Source organism: Penicillium waksmanii, assembly GCF_028829765.1.
Source record: "Penicillium waksmanii strain IBT 27052 chromosome Unknown utg000005l:1.0-5232799.0:1.0-5237142.0, whole genome shotgun sequence".
Taxonomy (NCBI): Eukaryota; Fungi; Ascomycota; class Eurotiomycetes; order Eurotiales; family Aspergillaceae; genus Penicillium; species Penicillium waksmanii.
The window spans coordinates 2,402,143-2,424,989 of NW_026643252.1; the positions used below are offsets into that span (position 1 = coordinate 2,402,143).

The 22,847-nt window shown below is 49.3% G+C and overlaps 11 protein-coding genes across 11 annotated transcripts; 6 read left to right on the plus strand and 5 right to left on the minus strand.

Annotated features, from left to right (window-relative positions):
* Nucleotides 1–42: 42 nt before the first annotated feature.
* Nucleotides 43–416, minus strand: N7481_005796 (uncharacterized protein; the record flags this gene model as incomplete). Its single annotated transcript, XM_057265015.1, has 2 exons — nucleotides 43–182; nucleotides 272–416. The coding sequence occupies 2 exons, from the start codon at nucleotides 414–416 to the stop codon at nucleotides 43–45; spliced, it is 285 nt and encodes a 94-aa protein (XP_057122735.1).
* A 1,786-nt stretch (nucleotides 417–2,202) lies between these two features.
* On the plus strand, nucleotides 2,203–3,613 carry N7481_005797 (serine/threonine-protein kinase; the record flags this gene model as incomplete). The annotated part of the gene is made up of 4 exons (XM_057265016.1): nucleotides 2,203–2,246; nucleotides 2,335–2,545; nucleotides 2,604–2,760; nucleotides 2,832–3,613. The coding sequence occupies 4 exons, from the start codon at nucleotides 2,203–2,205 to the stop codon at nucleotides 3,611–3,613; spliced, it is 1,194 nt and encodes a 397-aa protein (XP_057122736.1).
* An 821-nt stretch (nucleotides 3,614–4,434) lies between these two features.
* Nucleotides 4,435–4,937, plus strand: N7481_005798 (ubiquitin-conjugating enzyme E2; the record flags this gene model as incomplete). The annotated part of the gene is made up of 2 exons (XM_057265017.1): nucleotides 4,435–4,585; nucleotides 4,654–4,937. 2 exons carry the CDS (start codon nucleotides 4,435–4,437, stop codon nucleotides 4,935–4,937), a joined length of 435 nt encoding a protein of 144 aa, XP_057122737.1.
* Nucleotides 4,938–5,692: 755 nt separating this feature from the next.
* Nucleotides 5,693–7,196, plus strand: N7481_005799 (aminotransferase-like domain-containing protein; the record flags this gene model as incomplete). Its single annotated transcript, XM_057265018.1, has 3 exons — nucleotides 5,693–6,169; nucleotides 6,235–6,611; nucleotides 6,719–7,196. 3 exons carry the CDS (start codon nucleotides 5,693–5,695, stop codon nucleotides 7,194–7,196), a joined length of 1,332 nt encoding a protein of 443 aa, XP_057122738.1.
* Nucleotides 7,197–7,583: 387 nt separating this feature from the next.
* N7481_005800 (putative aminotransferase) lies at nucleotides 7,584–8,908 on the plus strand (the record flags this gene model as incomplete). Its single annotated transcript, XM_057265019.1, has 4 exons — nucleotides 7,584–7,616; nucleotides 7,668–8,000; nucleotides 8,026–8,123; nucleotides 8,188–8,908. 4 exons carry the CDS (start codon nucleotides 7,584–7,586, stop codon nucleotides 8,906–8,908), a joined length of 1,185 nt encoding a protein of 394 aa, XP_057122739.1.
* A 73-nt stretch (nucleotides 8,909–8,981) lies between these two features.
* On the minus strand, nucleotides 8,982–10,184 carry N7481_005801 (transcription factor domain-containing protein; the record flags this gene model as incomplete). The annotated part of the gene is made up of 1 exon (XM_057265020.1): nucleotides 8,982–10,184. One exon carries the CDS (start codon nucleotides 10,182–10,184, stop codon nucleotides 8,982–8,984), a length of 1,203 nt encoding a protein of 400 aa, XP_057122740.1.
* Nucleotides 10,185–11,212: 1,028 nt separating this feature from the next.
* Nucleotides 11,213–12,780, minus strand: N7481_005802 (NADH-quinone oxidoreductase subunit D; the record flags this gene model as incomplete). Its single annotated transcript, XM_057265021.1, has 3 exons — nucleotides 11,213–11,250; nucleotides 11,314–12,034; nucleotides 12,109–12,780. The coding sequence occupies 3 exons, from the start codon at nucleotides 12,778–12,780 to the stop codon at nucleotides 11,213–11,215; spliced, it is 1,431 nt and encodes a 476-aa protein (XP_057122741.1).
* A 465-nt stretch (nucleotides 12,781–13,245) lies between these two features.
* On the plus strand, nucleotides 13,246–14,503 carry N7481_005803 (DNA-directed RNA polymerase core subunit RPC40; the record flags this gene model as incomplete). Its single annotated transcript, XM_057265022.1, has 4 exons — nucleotides 13,246–13,290; nucleotides 13,351–13,455; nucleotides 13,527–13,955; nucleotides 13,994–14,503. 4 exons carry the CDS (start codon nucleotides 13,246–13,248, stop codon nucleotides 14,501–14,503), a joined length of 1,089 nt encoding a protein of 362 aa, XP_057122742.1.
* A 288-nt stretch (nucleotides 14,504–14,791) lies between these two features.
* On the minus strand, nucleotides 14,792–16,374 carry N7481_005804 (NEDD8-activating protein UBA3; the record flags this gene model as incomplete). The annotated part of the gene is made up of 6 exons (XM_057265023.1): nucleotides 14,792–15,543; nucleotides 15,596–15,892; nucleotides 15,946–16,043; nucleotides 16,087–16,092; nucleotides 16,151–16,252; nucleotides 16,316–16,374. The coding sequence occupies 6 exons, from the start codon at nucleotides 16,372–16,374 to the stop codon at nucleotides 14,792–14,794; spliced, it is 1,314 nt and encodes a 437-aa protein (XP_057122743.1).
* A 357-nt stretch (nucleotides 16,375–16,731) lies between these two features.
* On the plus strand, nucleotides 16,732–20,043 carry N7481_005805 (telomere length regulation TEL2 family protein; the record flags this gene model as incomplete). The annotated part of the gene is made up of 6 exons (XM_057265024.1): nucleotides 16,732–17,587; nucleotides 17,635–17,985; nucleotides 18,036–18,122; nucleotides 18,188–18,737; nucleotides 18,789–19,508; nucleotides 19,566–20,043. 6 exons carry the CDS (start codon nucleotides 16,732–16,734, stop codon nucleotides 20,041–20,043), a joined length of 3,042 nt encoding a protein of 1,013 aa, XP_057122744.1.
* Nucleotides 20,044–20,174: 131 nt separating this feature from the next.
* On the minus strand, nucleotides 20,175–22,482 carry N7481_005806 (Sec1 family protein; the record flags this gene model as incomplete). Its single annotated transcript, XM_057265025.1, has 4 exons — nucleotides 20,175–21,665; nucleotides 21,719–21,930; nucleotides 22,164–22,359; nucleotides 22,411–22,482. The coding sequence occupies 4 exons, from the start codon at nucleotides 22,480–22,482 to the stop codon at nucleotides 20,175–20,177; spliced, it is 1,971 nt and encodes a 656-aa protein (XP_057122745.1).
* Nucleotides 22,483–22,847: the final 365 nt, after the last annotated feature.

Genomic DNA, 22,847 nt, shown 5'->3' on the forward strand with positions numbered 1-22,847 from the left:
GATTGAAGACCTTCATATTCCAGTCCGAGAAGTAGAATGTATTCACAGCCCTTTGCTCAACACAGACCCAAGGCCCTGGCCCATTCCACCTTTCCCGAAAATACCCCCGAGTTGGCTCCCTAGCTGATCCTGGATCTTGGAGAGATTCTCATCCTCGATAAGCTTCTTCGCGGTCAGGCTCTCTAGATAGATGGCCATGTATAAGCATAGATCTTTTTCTATCTAGAAAAGAAAAAGGGATGTAAAGGGAAAGGAAAAGATCAAAACCTACTTTTCAGACCAAATGAAACCTTTGTCTCGCCCATTTGATCAAGCAGAATTTCTTGCAGTCTTTTCTGGTAGGGGTCCAAAGTGCCGGAAACCCATGCGGCGACCAGAGCCAGCTGGGAGACGAGATAAAGAATGAAGTAGAACATTTTTTTGGTTCCAAGAAGTTGCGGTGAGTCCGATTCTCGGTATTCTGTGTCTTTGCCTGCTACCGGCTGCTGGTGGTGGTAATTATTTATTTATATGTACTACGCCTTGAGTATCAAGCCTATGACGTCCTGGGCGTGGGATATGACGCTGCGTGCAACACAATCTCGGCGCGGTGGGGTCTGCACTACAAATCAGACTCGTAGTAGGCTGAGAGTCCGGAATTAAATTAATTTTAATTGATGACAGCAGTAGGTAACCTTGGAACGCTGCTCCTGGGAGAATTGAATGGCTTATATCCTTTTAGGTACTGTACTCGATATCTCCATGGTTCCAGTGGGGTTTTGTATAGGAAATATCACATGTTTACATACTCGTACTAATTAGTCACTAACTAGGGACTAGTCACTAGTGGATCATAGCTAGAGCGGTCTAGCTGGTGAGGTCGTGCCATGGCCTAAAGCTAGTGTTTCATGGGCTCAACGATGAAGGTGGGAATAGCAGCACTGTGCCCCCGGAATAGATGGAAATGGACAGGTAGCAACAACCTTACAAAGCGTAAACGAACTTTTGAAAAGCCTTGACCAATGATAGGAAGTAAATCAGTATACATACTGTGTACTACATACTCGTAGGGCAGCGCTAGGCGGGACCACCCTTGGCCCGATGCAGTCAAATCCAGCGATCGGAGCATCCCATAGCCAATGAAGATAGCTGAGATGGATGTGTAGATAGACGAGTATACTTGTACACATAATTTAGCCCCCAACTACGTTCAGCTGTGGCGGTGCGACCGTTGTGTGGACCACTCAATCAGCTCTAAAATCCAACCCTGGTGGTAGTGCTATCGCGCGTCTAGAAGTCGGAACTCAGGAGTTGTACGGTGTACCCCCTCTTCCTCTTCCGCTTCCATTCTCTCCTTCTCGTCAACACTCTGTCACAGCGAACCCCTTCCGATAGATACCCACAGGTACTTAGGTACTTCCTCTCCCCCTGGCGGAGACCTTCGTCAGCCGCACCCACTTTCCTCCTTCTCCCCCCGCTAGCCCCTCAAGGCTGAAGGCTGAAAATTGTCTCCCTCCATTAACACCTCCATTTCTCCTAGATATACCTCCACTCACCACTACCGCTACCACTACCACCCTTACTTCTCCTTCTCTTCCTCTTCCCGCTCTCCAACTCTCAGTTCAATCCTCTCTTCCTCTTCCCACTTCTCCCTCCCCGCCCCTCTCCGCTGCGGGGTTCACGTTCACCAGCCCGCTTTTGCTACCTGACGACGGGTCTCCTCCCCCCCCCCCTCGATTAAATCTGTCGCACACCGATCCGATCCCAATCGACTTGGCTAAAGGCAGCCCTTTTTCACATACAATGAGTTGTGAGTCAATCTTATATACACTGGTTTCGGGCTTTGTTGCGTAAGGTCCCGACTGTGAGCGGCCGCGTGGTTCTTATCACCCGCGCACCTTTTGATTCAAGCCACCTTAGTTCTGGTGGTCTCGACCTACATTGCGCCTCTACCATGCGGAATCTGTGTTTAGTCGGTTTCGCCTCCTTTGTTTTCGTCGAATTCTTTGCTGTCGCGAGCTTCCTTGCCGATCTTGTTTTTGCTCTCTATACTATTTATTCCGATGGTCTGCCTCTGCTTCTTCTGCTTCTACTTCTGCTTCTTGACCTGCACATCTATCTACTTGGCCCTGCTCTTGCGCGGATCTCTTTCCCATTTGCTCCAACTCTGAAAGTGTCCATTGACTGATTTACTGACTTCTCTCGAATCTCACAGTCGCAAATATGTTCAACAAGCTGTCTGGACAGCCGGAGAGCTATGAGAAGAAGTACGATTCGTCCCAACCTCCATACTCCCAATTGATTGGATTGATACATTGTCTACATATACTGATGCTTTATTTCTGCTTCTTCTAGGGCTCTCTACAGGTTCGGACGTACTCTAGGTGCTGGTACATACGGAATTGTCCGCGAGGCGGAGTCGACTTCTGGCGATAAGGTTGCGGTCAAAATCATCCTCAAGAAAAATGTCCGTGGCAATGAAGGCATGGTCTATGACGAGCTGGAGATGTTGCAAAAGCTCAAGCACCCCCATATTGTCTCTTTTGTGGACTGGTTTGAATCCAAGGTGACTTTTAATTCAACCCTAGTTGGATAGGTTCATGGCTTTACTGACGGCCAAACAGGACAAATTCTATATCGTCACACAACTAGCAACCGGCGGAGAGCTGTTCGATCGCATTTGCGACTACGGAAAATTCACAGAGAAGGATGCTTCACAGACAATTCGCCAGGTGCTTGACGCTGTCAACTACCTACACCATCGAAACATTGTCCACCGAGGTCAGACCAACCCCTTCCACGCATTCCACACCTTTATTGTATCAATTACCGTCTTACTAACCCGTCGACAGACTTGAAACCTGAGAACCTCCTCTATCTCACCCGCTCCGCTGACTCAGAACTGGTCCTAGCTGACTTTGGTATCGCTAAAATGCTGGAGAACCCTACTGAAGTTCTCACCAGCATGGCAGGCTCCTTCGGCTATGCTGCGCCTGAAGTCATGCTCAAGCAGGGGCACGGAAAGGCTGTTGATATGTGGTCGCTGGGTGTCATTACCTACACCCTCCTCTGCGGTTATTCTCCATTCCGAGCCGAGAACTTGACGGATCTAATCGAAGAATGCCGAGGAGGCCGTATCATTTTCCATGAGCGATACTGGAAGGATGTATCCCAGGATGCCAAGGACTTCATTCTCACCCTTTTACAACCGGATCCCAGCAAGCGCGTGACCTCCGACGAGGCTCTCAAGCACGAGTGGTTGACCGGAGAATCCGCCAGCGACCGCGACTTGCTGCCCGAAATCCGCACCTACATTACGCGTGCCCGCCTCCGTCGCGGTATCGAGATCGTCAAGCTCGCCAACCGGATCGAGGCTCTCAAGATGCACGAAGAAGATGGCGAGACCGCCGAGGATATTCCAAGCCCTGTCGCGATGGCTGAATCTGCTGAAGAGGAGCCATTGGCCAACGGTGATTCTTCTGCGACGCCTACCACAAAGAAGCGCAGCCTTAGCAAGGTTGCTCGTGGTGCTATCTTCCGCGAGGTGGTTCTGGCCAAGGTTCGTGAAGCCAAGGACAACGAGGAGCGTGAGAAGGTGGAGCGTGAGGCACGTGAAAAATCTGCGCATCATTAACCTGGTATCGTTTGGTCATTTGTTTCTAATCTCTGTTTGTCTCTGTCTCTTTCAATGCTGGTTCATGAGTTGTAGTTTGCCGTCATTCTGGATATAGTTTTTGATTCCCCAAGGTCAATACAGTCTGCACATAATCTGTCACGGTGGTCACGGTGATCACGATGTATTACTGAAAACTCCCACACACACTCACATACTCACAATAACTCTTTCATTACATCTTTGCATCTCAAGTACTAGTAGTTTCCTAGTATGACCCGGGGTGTCAATCACGTGACTCTTATCATACCCGCCAACCCAGAGAACCTTTGGAACTTCGGAACCTCCCCCAACTCAAGGCGCGTCTTTGTGTACCCCTCCATCTCTTTCTACTTTCCCACTTCCAAATATTTCCTATAAAGGCCTCATTAAAGGTCCCACATCCAATTTGGAGACCAAAGATACCCCAAACGCCCTATTCAGCCCCCGTGGGTTCCATCCATCTTTTCTACCCCACCCAGGGTAAGGCAGCGGCGTCTGTTATCAGCAAAGTACATCGTCACATCATCGACCAAAGGAAATCACAATGGCGAGTTCTTTCGCCAGCAAACGTCTGAGCAAGGTATGGTTGTGTTTCTCAGCTTGGAATTATCAACTCCAGCTTCACTTTACTTGATTCAACCTTGCTGACCAGGAACTTTGTCACTTTATACAGGAGCTCATCAAGGTATGAACTGTCACATCACGCCCCTTTGAATCGGCCCTTCTCTCTGCCTGACGCGAACACTATGGTTTCAAAATCTTACAACAACCCTTCTTCTGACACTTTTTACTCTCACCAGATGCAAGACCATGTCCCACCGGGGATCACCATCGTCAAGTCAGACAGTCTCGAAGAATGGCAGATGGATATAAAAGTTCTCGATGAAAACCCTCTCTACAAAGACCACACCTACCGACTCAAATTCACTTTCAATAACAAATACCCAATCGGTACACCTACCACTGAACCACTTCACTTATCCTTTCTGTCCTCCTACTAATGAACAATGCAATTACAGAGCCCCCCGAAGTCCAGTTCATCAATCTCCCCACCACTTCCGACACCCCCCGGCCGATTCCAATGCACCCACACATCTACAGCAATGGAATCATCTGCCTTGATCTTCTCAGCACGACCGGCTGGTCCCCTGTCCAGACTGTAGAAAGCGTTTGCATGAGTCTCCAAAGCATGCTCACAGCCAACACCCGGGATGAGCGCCCGCCGGGCGACAGCGAATTCGTTGCGTACAATCGACGCCGAATCCGAGACATTCCCTTTGTCTACGAAGACGATAACGTATAAGCCGACCAAGCGGCCAAATGCGGCAGCTCTATGACTAGTTTTGAGCCAACTTTCTGTGGATCGTCCTCAAGAAGGGCTTCATTATCGTCCAGGATAGACCACTGAGGATCTCTTACAGCTGGTCGTTTTTATTTCTTACATATTTTCCGTCTTTGCATTACTGGCGCTGGATTTTATCTGCGGTCGACGACCATTTAGTCAAGTCGGGTGGGAAGGTTATAGGGTTATGACGGCGTCACGGTTCGAAACATAACATATTACTCAGCGAATTTATCTTTCACTGGAATTCACTCTTTCTTTCAAACAAATCATCGTTTTTAGAATCTTGAAGTTAAATAAAAAGTTACATACTACATGGTATATAGGCAATCATTTTGGATCGTCTCTATGGAGTGGATCAAAGTATTAGCTTTGCCGGCCGTCTTGCAAATATCAATAAGATACTACCCTGCTAGTACCTCAGAAGACTAGAGAAAGCTGTGGACTAGAAAGAATCGGAGACAGCTTCCCTTTCAAGCTTAGAAATTATCGATCCCCTTCTCCGCTGATTTGACTCGATAGGCCAAGAAATCCTTGGGTTTGATTCGCCAGGTCGCTTGGGTTCCCAAACTAGGTGCTGTGGGGTCCGACAACGGACCAAAGTGTATGGGGGTATATAAGATAGGAACATTCTGCAGAGGGGGAATATTCCAATTCAACATGAAAATGCAGCCAAATGATAAATATTACTAGTAATTATCCAACCAATGCCAAAAATGATGCCACTCGAGCCGATTGATCTGTTCCAAGGACGACCAGCACCAGACCTCCTTCCAACAGAACATCTCAAGAATGCCGCCGTCAAAGCTCTTTCTGATAAAATCGTGTCAGATCCCGGTCTGGGGTACGGGCCTGACGAAGGTTATTTCCCATTGAGACAGAATATAGCGAGTTGGTTATCGAATTTTTATAAGACCCAACAGCCAACCGATGCAGAACGCATCTGCATCACAGGCGGCGCAAGTCAGAATCTAACAAGTATTCTGACGGTCTTCACTGATCCTCTTCAGACCAGGATGGTCTGGCTGGTGGAACCTACCTATCATCTCGTTTTCCGCATTTTCGAGGATGCGGGTTTCCATGATCGGATGAGGGGAATACCCGAGGATGAGGAGGGTATGGATGCCAATGCTCTCGAGAAAGCTCTGGAGTTATTCCAGGAGAAAGACAATTCAATTCCTGATACGGATAAAGTAAGATATTCGTCTTTCTTCCAGATTGCACAGACGGTGTATAGTAACTTGAACTATAACGATAGAAAACTTCCAAACCCAACAAATCCTACCGCAAAATATACAGACATGTCATCTACTGCGTCCCCAGCTTCTCGAACCCCTCGGGGACTACGATGACCATGTCACGACGTGAGTCACTGGTCAGAATTGCGCGGAAATTCGACGCGCTTATCGTCTGCGACGATGTTTACGACTTTCTCGCTTGGAATCTGCAAGATGTGAAATCTATTCCGAGCCCCTTCCAGCGCCTTGTTGATATCGATCGCACTCTTGACGAAGGTCCTTCAGATTGCTTCGGGAATGTGGTCAGCAACGGCACGTTTAGCAAGCTTATAGGTCCGGGATGTCGTGTTGGGTGGGCTGAAGGAACGGCGAAGTTTGCATATGGTCTTTCGCAAGCGTATGTGATGCTCCAGTGTGGTGCTTTCAAGTTCCAAGTTTCCATGAAAGGAAATGCAGAAACGTTGATTGAATTGACTCCCAGGCTAACGAAAAATATCTTGCTAGGGGTCAAAATATTTCCGGCGGTGCACCATGCCAGCTCATGTCGACTTTTGTCAATGAGCTTCTCGAGAGTAAGATTATAGAACAGCATATCGCGACGGTTCTTATTCCACAGGGCCGTCGGCGACATTTGGCCATTCTCTCTGCCATAAAGGAATATCTCAGTCCTCTCGGCGCCATGGTGTCTTCTGATACTACTAGTAGTACGCCAGGCACAGCATTATCAGGAGGGTATTGCATTTGGCTCAAACTTCCCGCTCCTCTCATAGCGGCTGAGGTCTGTCGGAGAGCATCTGAGATGCAAAATTTGACTCTTGGGTGTGGCGATGTATTCGAAGTTCCTGGAAGTAGGTCTCCGGAAAAGGAACTTCATCGAAGCTTGAGGTTGTGTTTTATGTGGGAGGATGAAAATAGGATAGTTGAAGGGATTCAAAGGCTGGCACATGTTATTAGGGAGTTGCTTCATACTACTAGAAATTGAGATATGGAATATTAAATACTACATTGTACAAGTGGGAGAGAAACTTGCTATATTACTACTAGTAGCTCTTGGGAGTTTTCATCTTTGACCGCGTAAAGTAATCAATTAATTTACACTTTTCTTGAAAAGTAGACACCTGTACTATCAGACTGGTCCAGGTTTAACATGAGTCAATGTTTTCGAACATTCTGGTGGCATATAAACTTGGTGGGGCTGGTCGTCCCAATGAGGCAATCCAGGCGATTTGACCAATCATTTCTACGACCCAAAGACTACTCGGTGGAAGAGAAGCTATATAATGTGGCCAGTTCTCAGCCGATTTGGATTCTATTTTCTCACTTTCATAATCTTTTTTGCAATACCTCAATTGTACAGAATTAAGCCAAAATGGTCAAAATTGAAACATTTGCCGTGGAGCAGGTAAGAACCCACCTCCCCCAAAAGAAAGATGACCTCTGCTAACCCATCAAGTGGATGGATCTCTATGAGGACAATGCTAAGCACAATCTTGCTGAGACCTGCTGCGCATCCCTCTCTCTCAGAGATCTCCAGTCCCTCTCGGGAGAGGAGAAAGATATTATAGATTTCTCGCATAAGCAGACCTACGGTGCAATTCGCGGCTCAAAGGCTCTACGCTCGAATATTGCAAAGTTATATTCCAGTGAATTGACTACCCCTTTGGCCCCCGAAAATGTTCTTGTCACCAATGGAGCTATTCAGGCCAATTTCCTCGCTCTCTATTCTAGCGTTGGCCCGGGAGACCATGTCATCTGCCACTACCCGACCTATCAGCAGTTGTATTCTGTGCCAAAATCTTTTGGAGCAGAAGTGTCTCTCTTGGAAGTCTTCCGAGGAAAATGATTGGAAGTTGGATCTGGCAGAGCTGAAGTCTCTTATTCAGCCAAACACTAAGCTGATTATCGTCAAGTGGGAACCCCCCCCCCCCTTCCCTTAGATACCTTTCCTAGTAAACTCTACTAACCATTGTCAGTAATCCTCAAAATCCAACTGGCGCTATCATTGAACGTGAGACGCTACAGGAGATTGTCAATGTCGCCAAGCAGCACGACATTACGATCCATTGCGACGAAGTTTACCGGCCACTATTCCACTCTCTGGGCCCAGATGTGCCAGAAAACCCGCCATCTATCCTAGACTTCGGGTATGAAAAGACAATTTCAACAAGCTCAATGTCCAAAGCATTCAGCTTGGCAGGTATTCGACTTGGATGGATCGCATCCAGAAGCTCCGAGATCATCGAAGCTTGTGCAGACGCGCGTCACTATACCCTGATCTCGGTTGGGCAACTCGATGACAGCGTCGCGACACATGCATTGTCTAGTCCCTGCGTTGGAAACCTACTCAAGCGCAATACAGAGCTCGCCCAACAGAATCTGAAGGATTTGGAAGAGTTTGTCCGTGATTATGATAGCATGGCGACTTGGGTCCGCCCCCGGGCTGGAACGACTGCTTTCATCAAGTTCATTAAGAATGGAGTCCCCGTTGATGATGTGGCATTTTGTCAACACCTTTACGAGAAAAATGGGGTTATGCTGGCTCCTGGTAGTCAGTGCTTTGGGGACGGAAAGGACTTTAAAGGTTATGTTCGCGTGGGATATGTTCCTGAGCGACAGGTATTGGTGGATGGGTTGAAAGCTCTGCGGGAATTCATGGAGAATGGGTTCGAGAGCGTGCCCCTTGCAACTAAATGAGTGTGATCGGGTTGGACTTGATAAATTGTGACTGCCAGAATTCCAGTTTCCATGAATTCGCTATATCGTATGGCTAAAAGAGGACCAGCTCAAGCCTAAGTCGTGCAAAGTATTCATCCCATCGCAACTCGCTGCCGGATTTCCAGAACTTCTCCAGCAGATCTCGAGTTCTCGTAAAGTTCCCCATTCCGAAGTTTTCCATTATGCCCATCCGCTCTCGTATCAAGTCTCGTTCACTGGGGATAGTCGTCTCGCACCCCGCGCTGAACACTGGCCATAATATCAAGATATTTGCCGTTGATGTGGGATTGATATTTCGAACAGCGTCGAGGATATTCTTGATGTCTATTCTAACTTTGACGTGATTTATTGGTAGCCGCTGGACTCGGCGGTGGAGGTGCAGTAAAGCAGAGTGCACAAAAGCAAGATGTGTGCTTCTCAACTCGAAAGCAAAGGCTTCACCTTCTTGGCATGTTGGACTAGAAAGAGGCTTGTCTATCAAAGACATTATGCCGCTTTCGACAGCTTCTACTTCGGTTATCATCTGAGGTGATGCCACTTCGCCAAGGCTAGTGTCGGCAGGCATATTGTCGAGCCTTTGAGAGTGGACCATTTGAGATATCCGTGCCATGTACGGAATCAGGTCGATTGAGTAGCCGCAGATGTCATCGACGAATTCATTTCCCAAAATCGAACCTCTATCCAACGGTCCATCCTCGGGATCATGAATGCACTCTCCGTCAAGTCCCGACAAGGCTGCGATGATATCCATAGTCTTGAACCACTTGGCTAATGATAGCAGAAATGGGTCGTCGGTGGCGTATGACTCTCTTTGGTGCTGTAGACACGCAGCCAGGAGACGAAGGACACCGCGGAGATGTGTTCGCCAAACATGCATGTTTCCATTGCAGACATCATTCGTACACAAAGCCATTGCCGTTGTAATTGTTTCGGCTTTGAGCGACTGGTTTGCATCTTGAAGTGTCTCGCGCAAACTAGATATCGCCATGTTCGTATATTTCAGACAAGTCACCTTTGGGTTAGGAGTTGAGTCTTTGATAAGACGACTGTGGTGACTGCAGGCAGACGCCAGAAGAGCGTAGAGTAAGTGAGGAGTTTCCATGGCAGCACCGATCATTCTTTGGAGAAAGAAGTCCGGGGCTGCTGGAAATAGCATCTTCGCAGTCTGGGTGCCAAAGATGTGCATCAAAAATCTGGATTCGTTTGATGACAAAAACGGAGACGGGTTGATTGAAGGTTGATAAACCAGGGGCATGGATTTCAACGACAAATGTGAGTCTTTCAAGGCAGGAGAAGAGATTTCTCTGCTATTTCGTCGCGGTGTCCTTGGCCTCTGTGGCCTTATAGCAATGATACTCAAGTCGTAGGAACATTGTCTGGGAAACCGGATGCATCGCGAGCATACGGGCTTCTGGAGATCGCACTATACATGCCAGTCAGTTACGATCTAGCGTCACAACAGTATCTAGCGAAGTCTCAATACCTTAACTTTTTTTCTGCGACACTCGGTACAGCCATCGCGTCTTCGGCGGGGGCTACCGGTATTGAAATGGGCTTCGATAGAGATTCCGTTGGGAGCCGGTGCCGCCATTGTGTGAATTCTGACACTCGGGCCCTCCTCCAGGGATCATCATTGAAATGCTCGTGCAGAGTGTTCCCCTTCTGCAAAGATTCCAAGAGTGCTTGTTCTTGAGTCAAAGCTACAGAGGTCGTAAGTCGGGCTCTGATTTGTCTGATTTGTCACCTCTTTGCCTCTCCAGGTCCACATTGAACCCTCATACGGTCATATAGGCGATCTCGCCAATCATAGCGACTCATCAGGCCCCGCCCATATAATTTCAAGTTCTTAGGTCAAAAGCATCCAGGATTGAATTGCCAGCCAGAAACAAGCAATGCATCAGAGGATCTCTACATCATTCTACGAGATATAGGGAGAATAGAGTAAAAAGCATGTCTCGGAAAAATTCGGATGTTCACTATACACAGGGGCTGATGGGAGGTAGGAGGCAGAAAAGAGACAAAAGGAAAATGACAGAACATAATTGAACAACGCCATGGGGAGAAAACATGGAGGATTTGGTACACCTGGGTGAGAGTCGGGTTCCAAGGGGTAATCACGAAGAAGAAGAAGAAGATTTAGTCGATGCATCCCTGCTCTCTGATTTTGAACCCCAAAATGAATGGCACAGAAGCCGTCTAAAAAAAGGGGGGCCATTTCATAGTCTTCTTCCTGTTTTTTTTTTTTTTGCATGATTTTTCGTATTATTGCGTTGCGAGGATGCTTTACCGGTCAACTTCACCGAACACCAGATCCATGGTACCTAATTTAGAGTTAGCATTATGAAACGACGATGAGCCACGATTGTGGAGAAGAGGATGCTTACCGATAATAGCGACGGCATCAGCCAGAAGATGACCACGGGAGACTTGGTCGAAACCACCCAGGTGGGCGAAACCAGGAGCACGGATCTTGCAGCGGTAAGGGCGCTCGCTGCCATCACTGACCAGGAAAACACCCATCTCACCCTTAGGAGCCTCAATGGCGGAGTAAGTCTCGCCAGGGGGCACAGAGTAACCCTTGGTGAAGAGCAGGAAGTGATGGATCAGAGCCTCCATGTTCTCCTTCATGGCGGCACGGGGAGGGGGAGAGATCTTGTAGTCCTCGACACGGACGGGACCTTCGGGCATCTTGTTCAAGCATTGGTGAATAATGCGAAGGGACTGACGGAACTCCTCCATACGGCAGAGGTAACGGTCGTAGCAGTCACCGTTGACACCAACGGGGACATCGAACTCAACCTGGTCATAGGCATCGTAAGGCTGGGACTTACGGATATCCCAGGGCACACCTGAACCACGGAGCATGACACCAGTGAAGCTCATGTTGAGAGCATCGCGGGCGTTGACAACACCGACACCCTGGGTACGCTGCTTCCAGATACGGTTGTCTGTGAGAAGTTCCTCGGTCTCATCGATACGGTCACCGAACTGGGTGGCCCACTGGTAGATATCGTCAAGCAGACCGAGGGGAATATCTTGAGAGACACCACCGGGGCGGACGTAGGCAGCGTGGAGACGGGCACCGGAAACACGTTCGTAAAATTCCTATAGGACAAAGTAAGAGTTAGCACATTGCCGATTACTTTCCCGACGAAACTCCGGGTTTCCCGCAAACTTACCATGAGCTTCTCACGCTCCTCGAAACCCCACAGGAAGGGAGTCAGAGCACCAACATCCATTGCGTGGGACAGGACGGACATCAGGTGGTTAAGAATACGGGTAAGCTCGCCGAACAGTGTTCGAATCCACTTGGCACGATCAGGGATCTCAACGTTCAGCAGCTTCTCAACGGCGAGTGCGAAGCACTGCTCGTTGGTCATCATGGAAACGTAGTCAAGACGATCAAAGTAAGGCAGGGCCTGCATATAGGTCTTGTACTCGATCAACTTCTCGGTTCCTCGGTGCAGCAGACCGACGTGGGGATCGGCGCGAACAATCTCCTCGCCATTCAGCTCCAGAATCAGACGAAGCACACCGTGAGCAGCAGGATGCTGAGGACCGAAGTTGACGGTGTAATGGCGAATCTTGCGACCCTTCAGGCTCTTAGCTTCGGATTCAAGGCCAGCGGGCTCGTCCGGGGATGAGGTAGCGGGCTTGTTGGCAAGATGAGTGAACATCGGGTCAGTCGGAATGAGTCGTGTAGCCTGATAGCTAGTGGCCTCGGCCTGCTGGCGAGGGAGTGTGGTCGCAATTGAGCGGGAGCGAGGCACAGATGTGTTCAAGACATTGGAGGGGCGGAGGCAGAGCCTTTTGGGCGCATTGCCCGCGAGGCGGGTGAATGAAGCGGCCATGGAGGAAAATGAGAGGAGAGGTCCGGGGGAAGGTCGAGGAAAGGAATCTGGGCCTCAGACCAGGCGCATTCAATGGATTGGAGGCGGAGTGGGCTCGCTGGGCGGAAGGGAACCTGCGTAGGAGACGAGGTCCGTCTTGCACGTCGTGCTCCATTTTACAAGTCACGTGTTCCCAGCTGCCCGGTCATCAGTGCGGATTTGATTGGTCAATCTGACCCCACCTATTCTGCACTCAGGATGTCTGGCACTATGCCTAATTAGGTTAGACAGTACTCATTTCCCGCTCTCCTTATTAGCCTCAGGTGTCAATCTGATCTTTTTTTAATGCCCACCACATTTCTGCCATTTTCTGCCTCAGGCCACCGGAAATACTTTGAGGCCGACGGGTTGTGACCATGAGAAATTATTCTTATCGCCGATCAACCTTTACCTCTACCTTCACCCGTCCCCTCTAGCTCGCCCACCATGGCACCTCTTGTCGCGTCGCAGGAGGAGCTGCAGCGTCGTCGTGTGAGTCCAGATTTTCATCTTCTCCTTCTCCCATTCTCAAATATTAATTCATCGCCCCAGATCATCGGCATCAATGCAGAGACTGTCACCAACATCCCCTCCACAGATTTCCCTGGCCATTGGCCCGGAGAGTCGCACGCCTGGGCCCTCGATCAATTCAAAGAGGTATGTCAATCTTTCGCTTCTACCCCATTGCTCATCAGAGCTATTTTCTAACCGCTTCTTTCCGACTATAGAACTTCAAGGTCGACTATCACCGCAATGATGCCCACGAGGCCTCGTTCTCGCTGATCGGCCTGGACGCCGCGGTCGCCAATGCCTTTCGCCGCATCCTCATGGCAGAGATCCCCACTCTGGCCATTGAATACGTCTTCGTTCACAACAACACCTCCGTGATCCAGGACGAAGTGCTCGCCCAGCGTCTGGGTCTAATCCCGCTGAAGGGTTCAGTGGACGGAATCAACTGGATGCGCTGGTACCGAAAGCCCGCTGAAGATGAAGAACCTTCCGAGGACGATGGTCCCTCCGATTTTAACACCGTTGTCATGCACTTAGTGGCCGAGTGTACCAAGAATGCTAATGCCCACCCGGACGAAGAGGACCCCCGCAAGCTCTACAACCACGCCCACGTCTACGCCAAGGATATCACCTTCTCCCCGTCGGCCGTCAGGATCAATACTTCGTTGGCGATGGTGCCATCCAGCCTGTCAACCCGGACATCTTGATCGCCAAGATGCGCCCCGGCCAGAAGATCGATATGGAACTCCACTGTATCAAGGGTATCGGAGCCGACCACGCCAAGTTCTCCCCCGTTGCAACCGCTTCCTACCGCCTCATGCCGGATATCAATATTCTGCGCCCCATTATTGGAGATGACGCCAAGAAGTTTGCCAAGTGCTTTCCCAAGGGTGTCATTGCTCTTGAGCCTGTCACCTCTGCCGAGGCTTCACGCAAAGACAGTGGCTATGAGGGCCACGCTGGTGAGCAGAAGGCTGTTGTCCGTGATGCTTTCAATGACACCGTCAGCCGTGAGTGCTTGCGCCATGAGGAGTTCCAAGGCAAGGTCAAGCTCGGCCGTATCCGCGACCACTTCATCTTCAACGTGGAGAGCACCGGTCAATTCGAGAGCGATACCCTCTTCCTGGAGTCCGTCAAGGTTCTCAAGCTGAAGTGCGCCCGTTGGAAGCGTGGCTTGAACGATCTCATGGCATAAAGCCGCGGGTTCCTTCAAATCTCGCTGTTATAACCTTCATAATGCATTTCACTGGCGTTGGAAATTTTCGAGCTTCGTTCGCGTTGTACATTTACGAAAAAAAAAGTTCGGTCAAGAAGTTGGCTTTACGAGGCCGGAGTCCGGATATTACTTGTTTTTAGATCAATGAGGGCAGGTGGCTATCTTTGGATATGAATTCCCAGACACTTGAATAAAGCTATATCTCAAAATCATTCCAGTCGTTTCATTGTATTTTTCTCGTGCCTAAAATAACAGCACACGGAGAGTTTATTGAAAGTTTAGCCTGTATCGGAAGTCAATGGTGTATGCTGGATCACTGACGGCAACCTCCTCGCCATCTTCGAGAAGCTCGCGTAGCTTCAGTCGCAAATTCGGCCTGGTGTGCTCCTCCAGCTGAGGTGGGAAGCGCTGGTACAGGGTCTTTTCCTCCGTCCGCAGACTAGGCTTCTTTAACTGCGCTTCAGCTCTCTCTCCAAGACTGTCAATAAAATCACCCAGCGTCATGTCCGCATTTACAGTCATCTTCCGCGCAAGATTACCACAGACAGGGCAGTCGGACTTTTTCTCGGCCTCGAACGTGTAGGTGTACACTCCCTCCTCGCCGGCATACATCATGTAGTTCTCAAGGTAAGGATTGCATGATGTCGCAATCTTCAGTACCTCTGAGGTAGTGGATGCTGCAATCACTGCATTGGTGGATGCAATAGCCGGAATGATGTTCTTCACCACGCCCTGGGTCATTTGGAAAGTAACTCCATGGATGTGGAAATGCTGCGCTCGTTTTAGAGCAGCATTGTACACCCAGGAAATATGTTCCATGTCGTCACTGTCAAAAGGATCATCCTTGCGTTTCTCCTGCCACGCAATCTGGTGGGCCCACTCGATGCAGTGTTGGGGCTGACGTGGGATAGTAGCAATCGTGCAAAGCGGGACTGCAGGTCGAGGCGCGTGCATATCAAGTTGACATTCAATGCATGAAGATAGTGTAGGTAGAATAACACGGGCCTGGCCCTTGAAACCTAGTCCACAATTAGACTGTATCATCATAAAATCATCTCGTGAAAAGCGTACCTTCGGTTCCACCGTCGATCAAGGGCTTCAAGCTCTCCGGATCCTCCGGGTCGACCATTCCGATCAGAGTCGAGTTGATCCAACGACGAGCTTCAATACTGTCGAGACCACAGATGACGATTTTGAATTGCATATAGTAATCTTCATCTTTGTCTTGGATCTTACCAACGAAGGGTGTGATCTTGACCCCCTTGACACGCTTCTCCACGAACGCCGCGGCAACTTCTGCCTTTGGTTTACCTATATCAGCCTGACGGAAAAGAAATTGGCGGTTGAGGTTTGAGATATCAATGGTGTCTGCCTATCATGTTAGACTCGGGTCGCCAAAGAATAGTCAAGGAAGAGCATACCCATGTCGATGACATGAATGTCTTTGAATCCTGACAGTGCCAGATTCTTTAATATTTCGCATCCTAGTCCACCAGCTCCACTGGATACATGAGTTAGTCTAGGCTTCACTTCGGAGAGATAAGATTCATGCTAAGACGAACATCACTCTGTTTTCATAGTTAGTTAGCACTCTCCTTCCACACAACTAGCTATGAATTATCTTACAGGATTTTGGAAGATTCTAAAGCACTGACTGTCTCCACACCAGGTACCCAATCTTCATCACTGTAGGGACCAGGCTTCGACAAGACCTTATAGAGATGCTGCCTGTGCGATGTCAGTAAACATATTCCCAAGACAGGAGGCTAGGAGATTTATGTTAGATCTCACCATTGGCCCTGGTTGCCTTCCATTCTCACACTTGGTGTCGTCATTTCAAGATCAATCATAAGTCGTCCACTTGGCGAGCACGCGCGGGTTCTTTAGAAGTGATGGGGGTGTAGTCCCACTTCGCTGGGAACGATGTATTTTGGGGATTCTGGGGCAGTTCTGTCAGAATGTGTTCGCAGAATTTCACTGCTGTTTTAAATGTCTCGAAGACTGGAGGTTTCTCTCCAGAGCAAGAAGAAGGTTGTGATGGTGGAGAGAGGATGGAGATAATATGGCGGCGTTGACGTTGGTGTTGGTGTTGGTGGGCAAGGCAGGCACGGGGCACGTGACTGTGGTTGGTGGCCCGCATACAGCTTAAGCTCGGGGAACAGGCGGCTTCAAGGTTTCAACTTCTTCTCAATGATCAATCTCTCACAATGGATGGCCTATTGACCGCTGTTAAGACTGTGAAGCGGGATCAGAACTCACCCCTGGTCGCTGCTGCCAGTGAGGTTCAGGCTCGCGAGAATCCCGCCAAACCCACCATTGACTTTGATCAACATGATATATCTTCACAACAGGCCATAGATGTGCTAGGCTCCCATCCTGATCGGGACGGACTATTCACTACGCTATCTGCTATCGACCCTTTCAACACATCCAGACAGATTCAAGATATTGACATTCGAGTTCCCAGTCCAACAACGGCTCAAATCCTCCGACTTTTAGTCAGCACCACCATCCCGGATCATTGGGCATCACTGGATGGAAAAGTCAAGACATCGAAGGAGACCAAGACTCGTGCAGCTATTTTACGATGCCTCAGCAGTGTGGCAGGTCTTGGGTCCTTGATAACTCAGCTTCGATCTCAAATCGCATCAGCTCGAGCTAATGCCCAACAAGCAGAAGGCTCAAGCTCCTCGCTTGCGATTCGAGATCTTCTTTCCGTTCTTGCTTCTTTATTGGAACCTAAGGATCTTTTGTTCCGCCTTTATTCAGATATTTCAGCTCTCCATGGCAATAAAACAAAAGAGCAGGTTGCGTGGCGGGAGCTAGCGTCTCTTGTTGGCGCTGGCAAAATCCTCTCAACAGCAGCCGAGGCGCTTACTGTCTCTGGTGAATCTGAAATTCCATCCTTAATTTCTTGGACAGGCGAAGGCTCTCGCTATACATCATGGCTCGGTAATAACATTGCTCATATGGCTTCGAAGCTCAAAGTGGACGACGAAAGCGGCTGGGGATCTCTCGCTTTCTTGACAGGCCGAGGTCTAAGTTTGGGTTATGCAGGCACGCGTGACAAATCACTACAAACTATATGGCATTTGCTAACCTCTTTATAGATCAGCTCGTACGAGAAATATACTCAGCTCTACTTCTTGATCAACAACTCGTGGATAGATTTGGTCTGCTTCTGGACCATCTTCGGCAGTCAGAACAACTCGTTATGCTCGAGGCAATATTCCGCGATATCCAAAAGCGTTATTTTTCAGCAGAGCATTCAGAAGACCCTGAACAGCTAGCCACACATACCGAAATTGTCTCCAGAGTGGCAGCTTTGTGCTCTGCGATTATTGGCCATCGGTCACTTCTCAAGAATCAAACCTCGGAGTGGCTATCTAAGAGTCAAGGCGGCTCAATACAGACCATTGGTTTGCGTCGAGCACTTTTAGCCTCCTATCACGACTCTATTGGTATGTTTCCTCGTTTTATATGGAGATATAAGTCTAACCAATTCAACCAGATTCTCTTAAATCACTATTTGTGCGTAGCCTTGAAAACTTTGGTGACAAGTTTGGCATCAAACATGTTCCACTCATTACCCAAAATGGTGTGTCAATACCGGATCTTAGTAACTCTCAGGGCTTATATCGAGACTGACAAAATATTATGCAGCCAATGCCCAGACCATTCTTCTTACCGCTGGTCATTTGAGGCAACTTGACCCATCACAAGTCAAAGATATCGGTCGTACTGGTGTTTTCCTCAACGCAGTCTCTAACAGACTGGCAGCATCGTCGAATAGGGCGCGGTTCCTCGGCATGATTGTTGGCACCGCGATATCCGAGATCATTGAAGAGCCAGGAAAATCACTCAAATTCGACCTCGAAGAGATGCGGAGTGAGGAAGCATGCTGGTACCTTAGTCTCACTAAAGTGCAAGACAAGGTCGGGCCGCGTGAATCCATCAAATCACTACAGGCGCAACACTCAATGATACACCAGAAAACCCAGAAGGGAGCTCGGGTAAATAGCGATGAACGACCGCAACCACGTTCAGGGCAACAGCAAAGGAGTAAGATCGTTGCTATCGAAGAAATTGATGACAGTAGTGATGCAAGCGGTGAAGACGAAGATCTAATTCCCTACGAAAAGCCTGATGCCGACGAGGACGATGACGATGAAGATCCGACACTTGTCCAACGAAACAAGCCCATTGCCCCTGTGTAAGTCTCCCATTGATATTCGAGATAAGTATATCACTAATCAGTGCCTAGATATATCCGAGATCTCATCACTTACCTACGAGATACCGAGAACGTGGAACGTCATCAGCTTGCCATTACTACCTCTCCATCTCTGATTCGCCGCAAAACTGGCTTTGGCAGCGAGCTTGCTGAGCAAATCGAGGAATTGGCTCTGATTATAGTAGGCCTTAACAACGATAACAAACACCCGCAGTTCCACGAGTCTCGTCTTCAGAGCATGATCGCATTGATCGTTTCGCAGCCCCTCAAAATGGGTCGCTGGTTCACTGCAATTTTTTTCGACGGCGATCTCTCTCAGGTCCAGCGATCTGCTGTACTTACAGCTCTGGGCTTAAGTGCTCGCGAAGTAGCTGGAAACGGAGAAGATGATTCTCGAGCTTTGAGTCTCCCGAAGCTACAGGATACCTCGTTTCCTTCTAAAAGGCTATCGCCTGCATTGGAGGCTATGTTCCTGGGCTCAGAGAACGAGTCCCCAATCGCAAAATTGACACAGAAGATGTCGCAGGCGTCGTTGCAGCCATTGGCTGCTAACGCTGCAGACGAGCTTACCGGCCCCAGTGCACTAAAAGTGCGCACTTTCTCATCGCGCATGGAGGTCGAAAAGAAGCGCCAGGATCGTGATGCTCAAAGACAAAAAGGCATGGTGAAAGACTTGAACAAAGTTCTTGCTCAGGGCTTCTTCTATCCTCTTCAAGGACGCTTCGAAATCATGATGCTACAGTTCTCCTCGTGAGTCTTTGAGCTTTGCCCCTAGCTCTTGGAGAATGTCGCACTAACCGAGTCCAGATCATCTGCGCCTTCATACAATCCATTCTTCGTTCCGCACATCCTAACCCTTTTCCTTCAGACGGTTTCTCTTATCGTCTCGACGGCAGGCCCTCATACTCCATTCCTACCAGGCCTGACCCATGAAACACTCTCCCTGCTCCTTTCCCTACACACGAGCCCCGCGTCAAGTGAACCGACTGTTGCTGCCGCACTGCTAAATCTCTTCCTCGCAATTGTGGACTCGAATATCGCTTCCGGGTCCAACGGTGAGGAGCGTCTGGTTACTGAGTACGCAGCGCAAGTAATCGAGCTACGCGAATGGGCCTCCGAGGTCTTTGACCGCACACCCTCCAGCAAGAAATCGAATCTCAGTGCCACAGCCGATCCAAACGAGCAAGCCAGGACACTTTCCGCTGGTGTTATGGTCCGACTTGGAGAGGTTATGGAGCGGTATCAAGGTCGATTGATGGGCGTCAACTCAGGCTTCAAGTATTGAAACTTGGAATCCAAATAGAATATTAGAGCCAATTACTCATACTTAGGAAAAAAAAATTTACTTTGGGGAATGTCGTATCGTGAAATTATTCTAGATAGAACTAGATTTGAGGTCCATGATAATTAGGTTATTTATTCCGCTTTGGCGAAACTACCTTTTTCAATGGCAGCGTCCATCATACGGTCACCGCTAATAACACCCGTGGTACAAATAATAATTCTCCGACGCGGAGCCTCCTGGGCTGCGATAAACCGTAGCGCAGCAATCTCGGCGAAGGTTATACCACCTAAGAAGAATACATAGACATTCTTCGGGCTGTTGTTTCCACTGATCGTCTGCCGGGCTCGAACAGCTTTGTCATCGCCCTTTTGAACGATACTAAAAGTGGCACCGCGAGCACTCTTGACCACGTCCTCGAACCCGAGCCAGCCGGGTGACGCCGCACTGGCGTTGTTTACTGTTGCAACCGGTGTACCGCTCTTGATGAGGGACAGCATGTAGGGTTTTTGCAGAACGCATTGGACCAGCCGTACGCTGAGGGGAGCAAATCCACTGTACACGTAGGAAACGTCATTGGGGTCTTTCTCGCTGACGTCTTCAATCACCAATCGTAGATTCTTTCGAAGATATCCGTAGTTCGTCTTGGTGCCTGCCTGTGCACCAGATGTTGGGAGGAGCATGGCAGTAGCCGAGGACCGGGGTTGCAAGAGTTCCATCTTCTCTAGTGCCCAGAAAGTGAGGAGATGTTGATGACCGTAACCTTGCAGAACCTGTCTCTTGAAGTTCTCCAGATCGCGGGGACGCAGTCCACCGTTCATGCACGACTCCAGACACAGCAATCGGAGTATATTTTTCAAAGGCACGTCTCGTGCAATAAGCTCTTCAATGCTATCATGCTGATTCGTGGGGTCAATGCCTGCTGCGCTGTTCTGTTGGATCTCCAGCATCTTCCGGAAGGTCTCGGAGCGAGTCAACCTCATAATTTCCTCGGCAAGATTAGTATGAACCCGAAGGCTTTGGTGTTCTATTTGGTAAGTCGGTAACTTGTTAACGAACTCGCGGAGTTCGTTTGTAGACTTGGCCGAGTGGCGTGTCTCATACTCAGTTTCCAGGCGGCGGGCCACCCTGTGCAGAAGGTCGCCGACAATAACAAAATTGGCGTCTCGCAATTGATTGAATAACTGATCTGACGCATCGAGTTGGATCTTTCTCTTCAATCCTTGCTTGGCCTGCTGAGGTGTCTTGGATGATTCCTGAGCTTGTGGCCCTGAAGCCTGGCCGACGATACTAGTGTCCACTTCGGCTTGGTTGTTTTTGATGCCCACAAATTCATCTACCAGGCCCTCATAGGTGAGTTGAGTTAGTAGTGGCGTTCCAAAATCGACTTCACGGTCGATGATGATCAGATTCTCCGTATCAGCGCTTGGAAGAAGACCTCGCATAGAGGTATCAGCCAGGCCAGAGCTCTCTCCAGCATCCACTTCCTTCCGCATCCGCAGCAGAAGGTCTGCTAGACGACGCGCATTATCGCCTTTGCCTACGATACGCGGGAAGTACCCGTGTCTCTGTTGGATTCCCATTAGTGCCTTGGCGGCATGGAAAATGCAGCCGGGGTCTTTATTCTAAGGGGGGGTCAGCGAGGACTTCACATGGCGACAAGGGTGCAATCACTTACCAGATACAAGTCGCCGAAGGCATCGTCTAATTCTAGTGATAAGATATCCTGTTCCAGCGGCAAGAAGTGAAGTGGGAACTCGGCGATTGTGACATCTCCGATGATCCCCGCGTCTTCCAGGACGGCATTGCTTACGAGGGTGCGTCGAGGGGTGAGGAGAATGGAGAACTCATGCTGGACATTGCCATTGTTCTGTAGGCGTTTGATCTGTTCTAAAAGAGAGATGATGTTAGCTCAATCTGATGACTATCGATCGGCGAGCAACTTGATGAAAGCCAGATAAATGAGCGAAAAATGACCAGATTTCAATCTAGGGAGCGTAGGCCGAAGCCACAACCGATTACGTAGAGATGGAAGCTCATACGTAACTGCTGAAGTCCCAACAAGACAGGGGGGTGGGGTGAAACAATGCAATGGCAGACAGAAAAAGGGCGAAGTCACGTACCTGCGACGGTCCGGATGTGGTGAGCCTTCTCACCACGAACCAAGAAGACAACATTGCGCTGCGACGAATCGATGTTTGCATTTTCCAACAGGAAGATCCGATCTACACCATACTGCTGAAGCTCAGAGAATTTGACGAACAGGCCGACTGGACCTGCCAGCTCCTGACTGATGACGAGGTTCTTCTTTCCCCGAGCCTAGGCAGCATTAACAGAGAGCTCGGAGATGGTAGAGAGTACCGTACTCACGCCTTCAAGAAGGGCCAACAGTTGCCTGCGGGCCTGGTCTCTGCAATAGTCGGCATCTCCCTGAGGTGCCATCTGAGCGAGAAGGGGGCGAAGTCAAAATGGGCGGAGTGGCAGTGGCAGGCAGCAAGCAGCAAGCAGCAGGTAGCAAGAATCGTCCAGCCAAACCAACCAAAAATAGCGTTGGGCGGAGAGGCGAAGCTGCCCTCTTTGGGACTAGCGGGGGTATTGGGCTGAGTCAGCAGTGCTGAGGTATGAATGCGGTAATATGACCAAAATTGCCACTTTTGCCGCCTGTCACACCCGTCACGCTCTTATCTGTTGTATACGGCACTTGTATTGGGTACAGCACATCCAATCGCCGCTGCTGCTCCCCTGAGGCGCCAATCAATTAATTCAATCGAAACATTTCTCGCCTCGCACTCCTCCCTTTCTCTTTC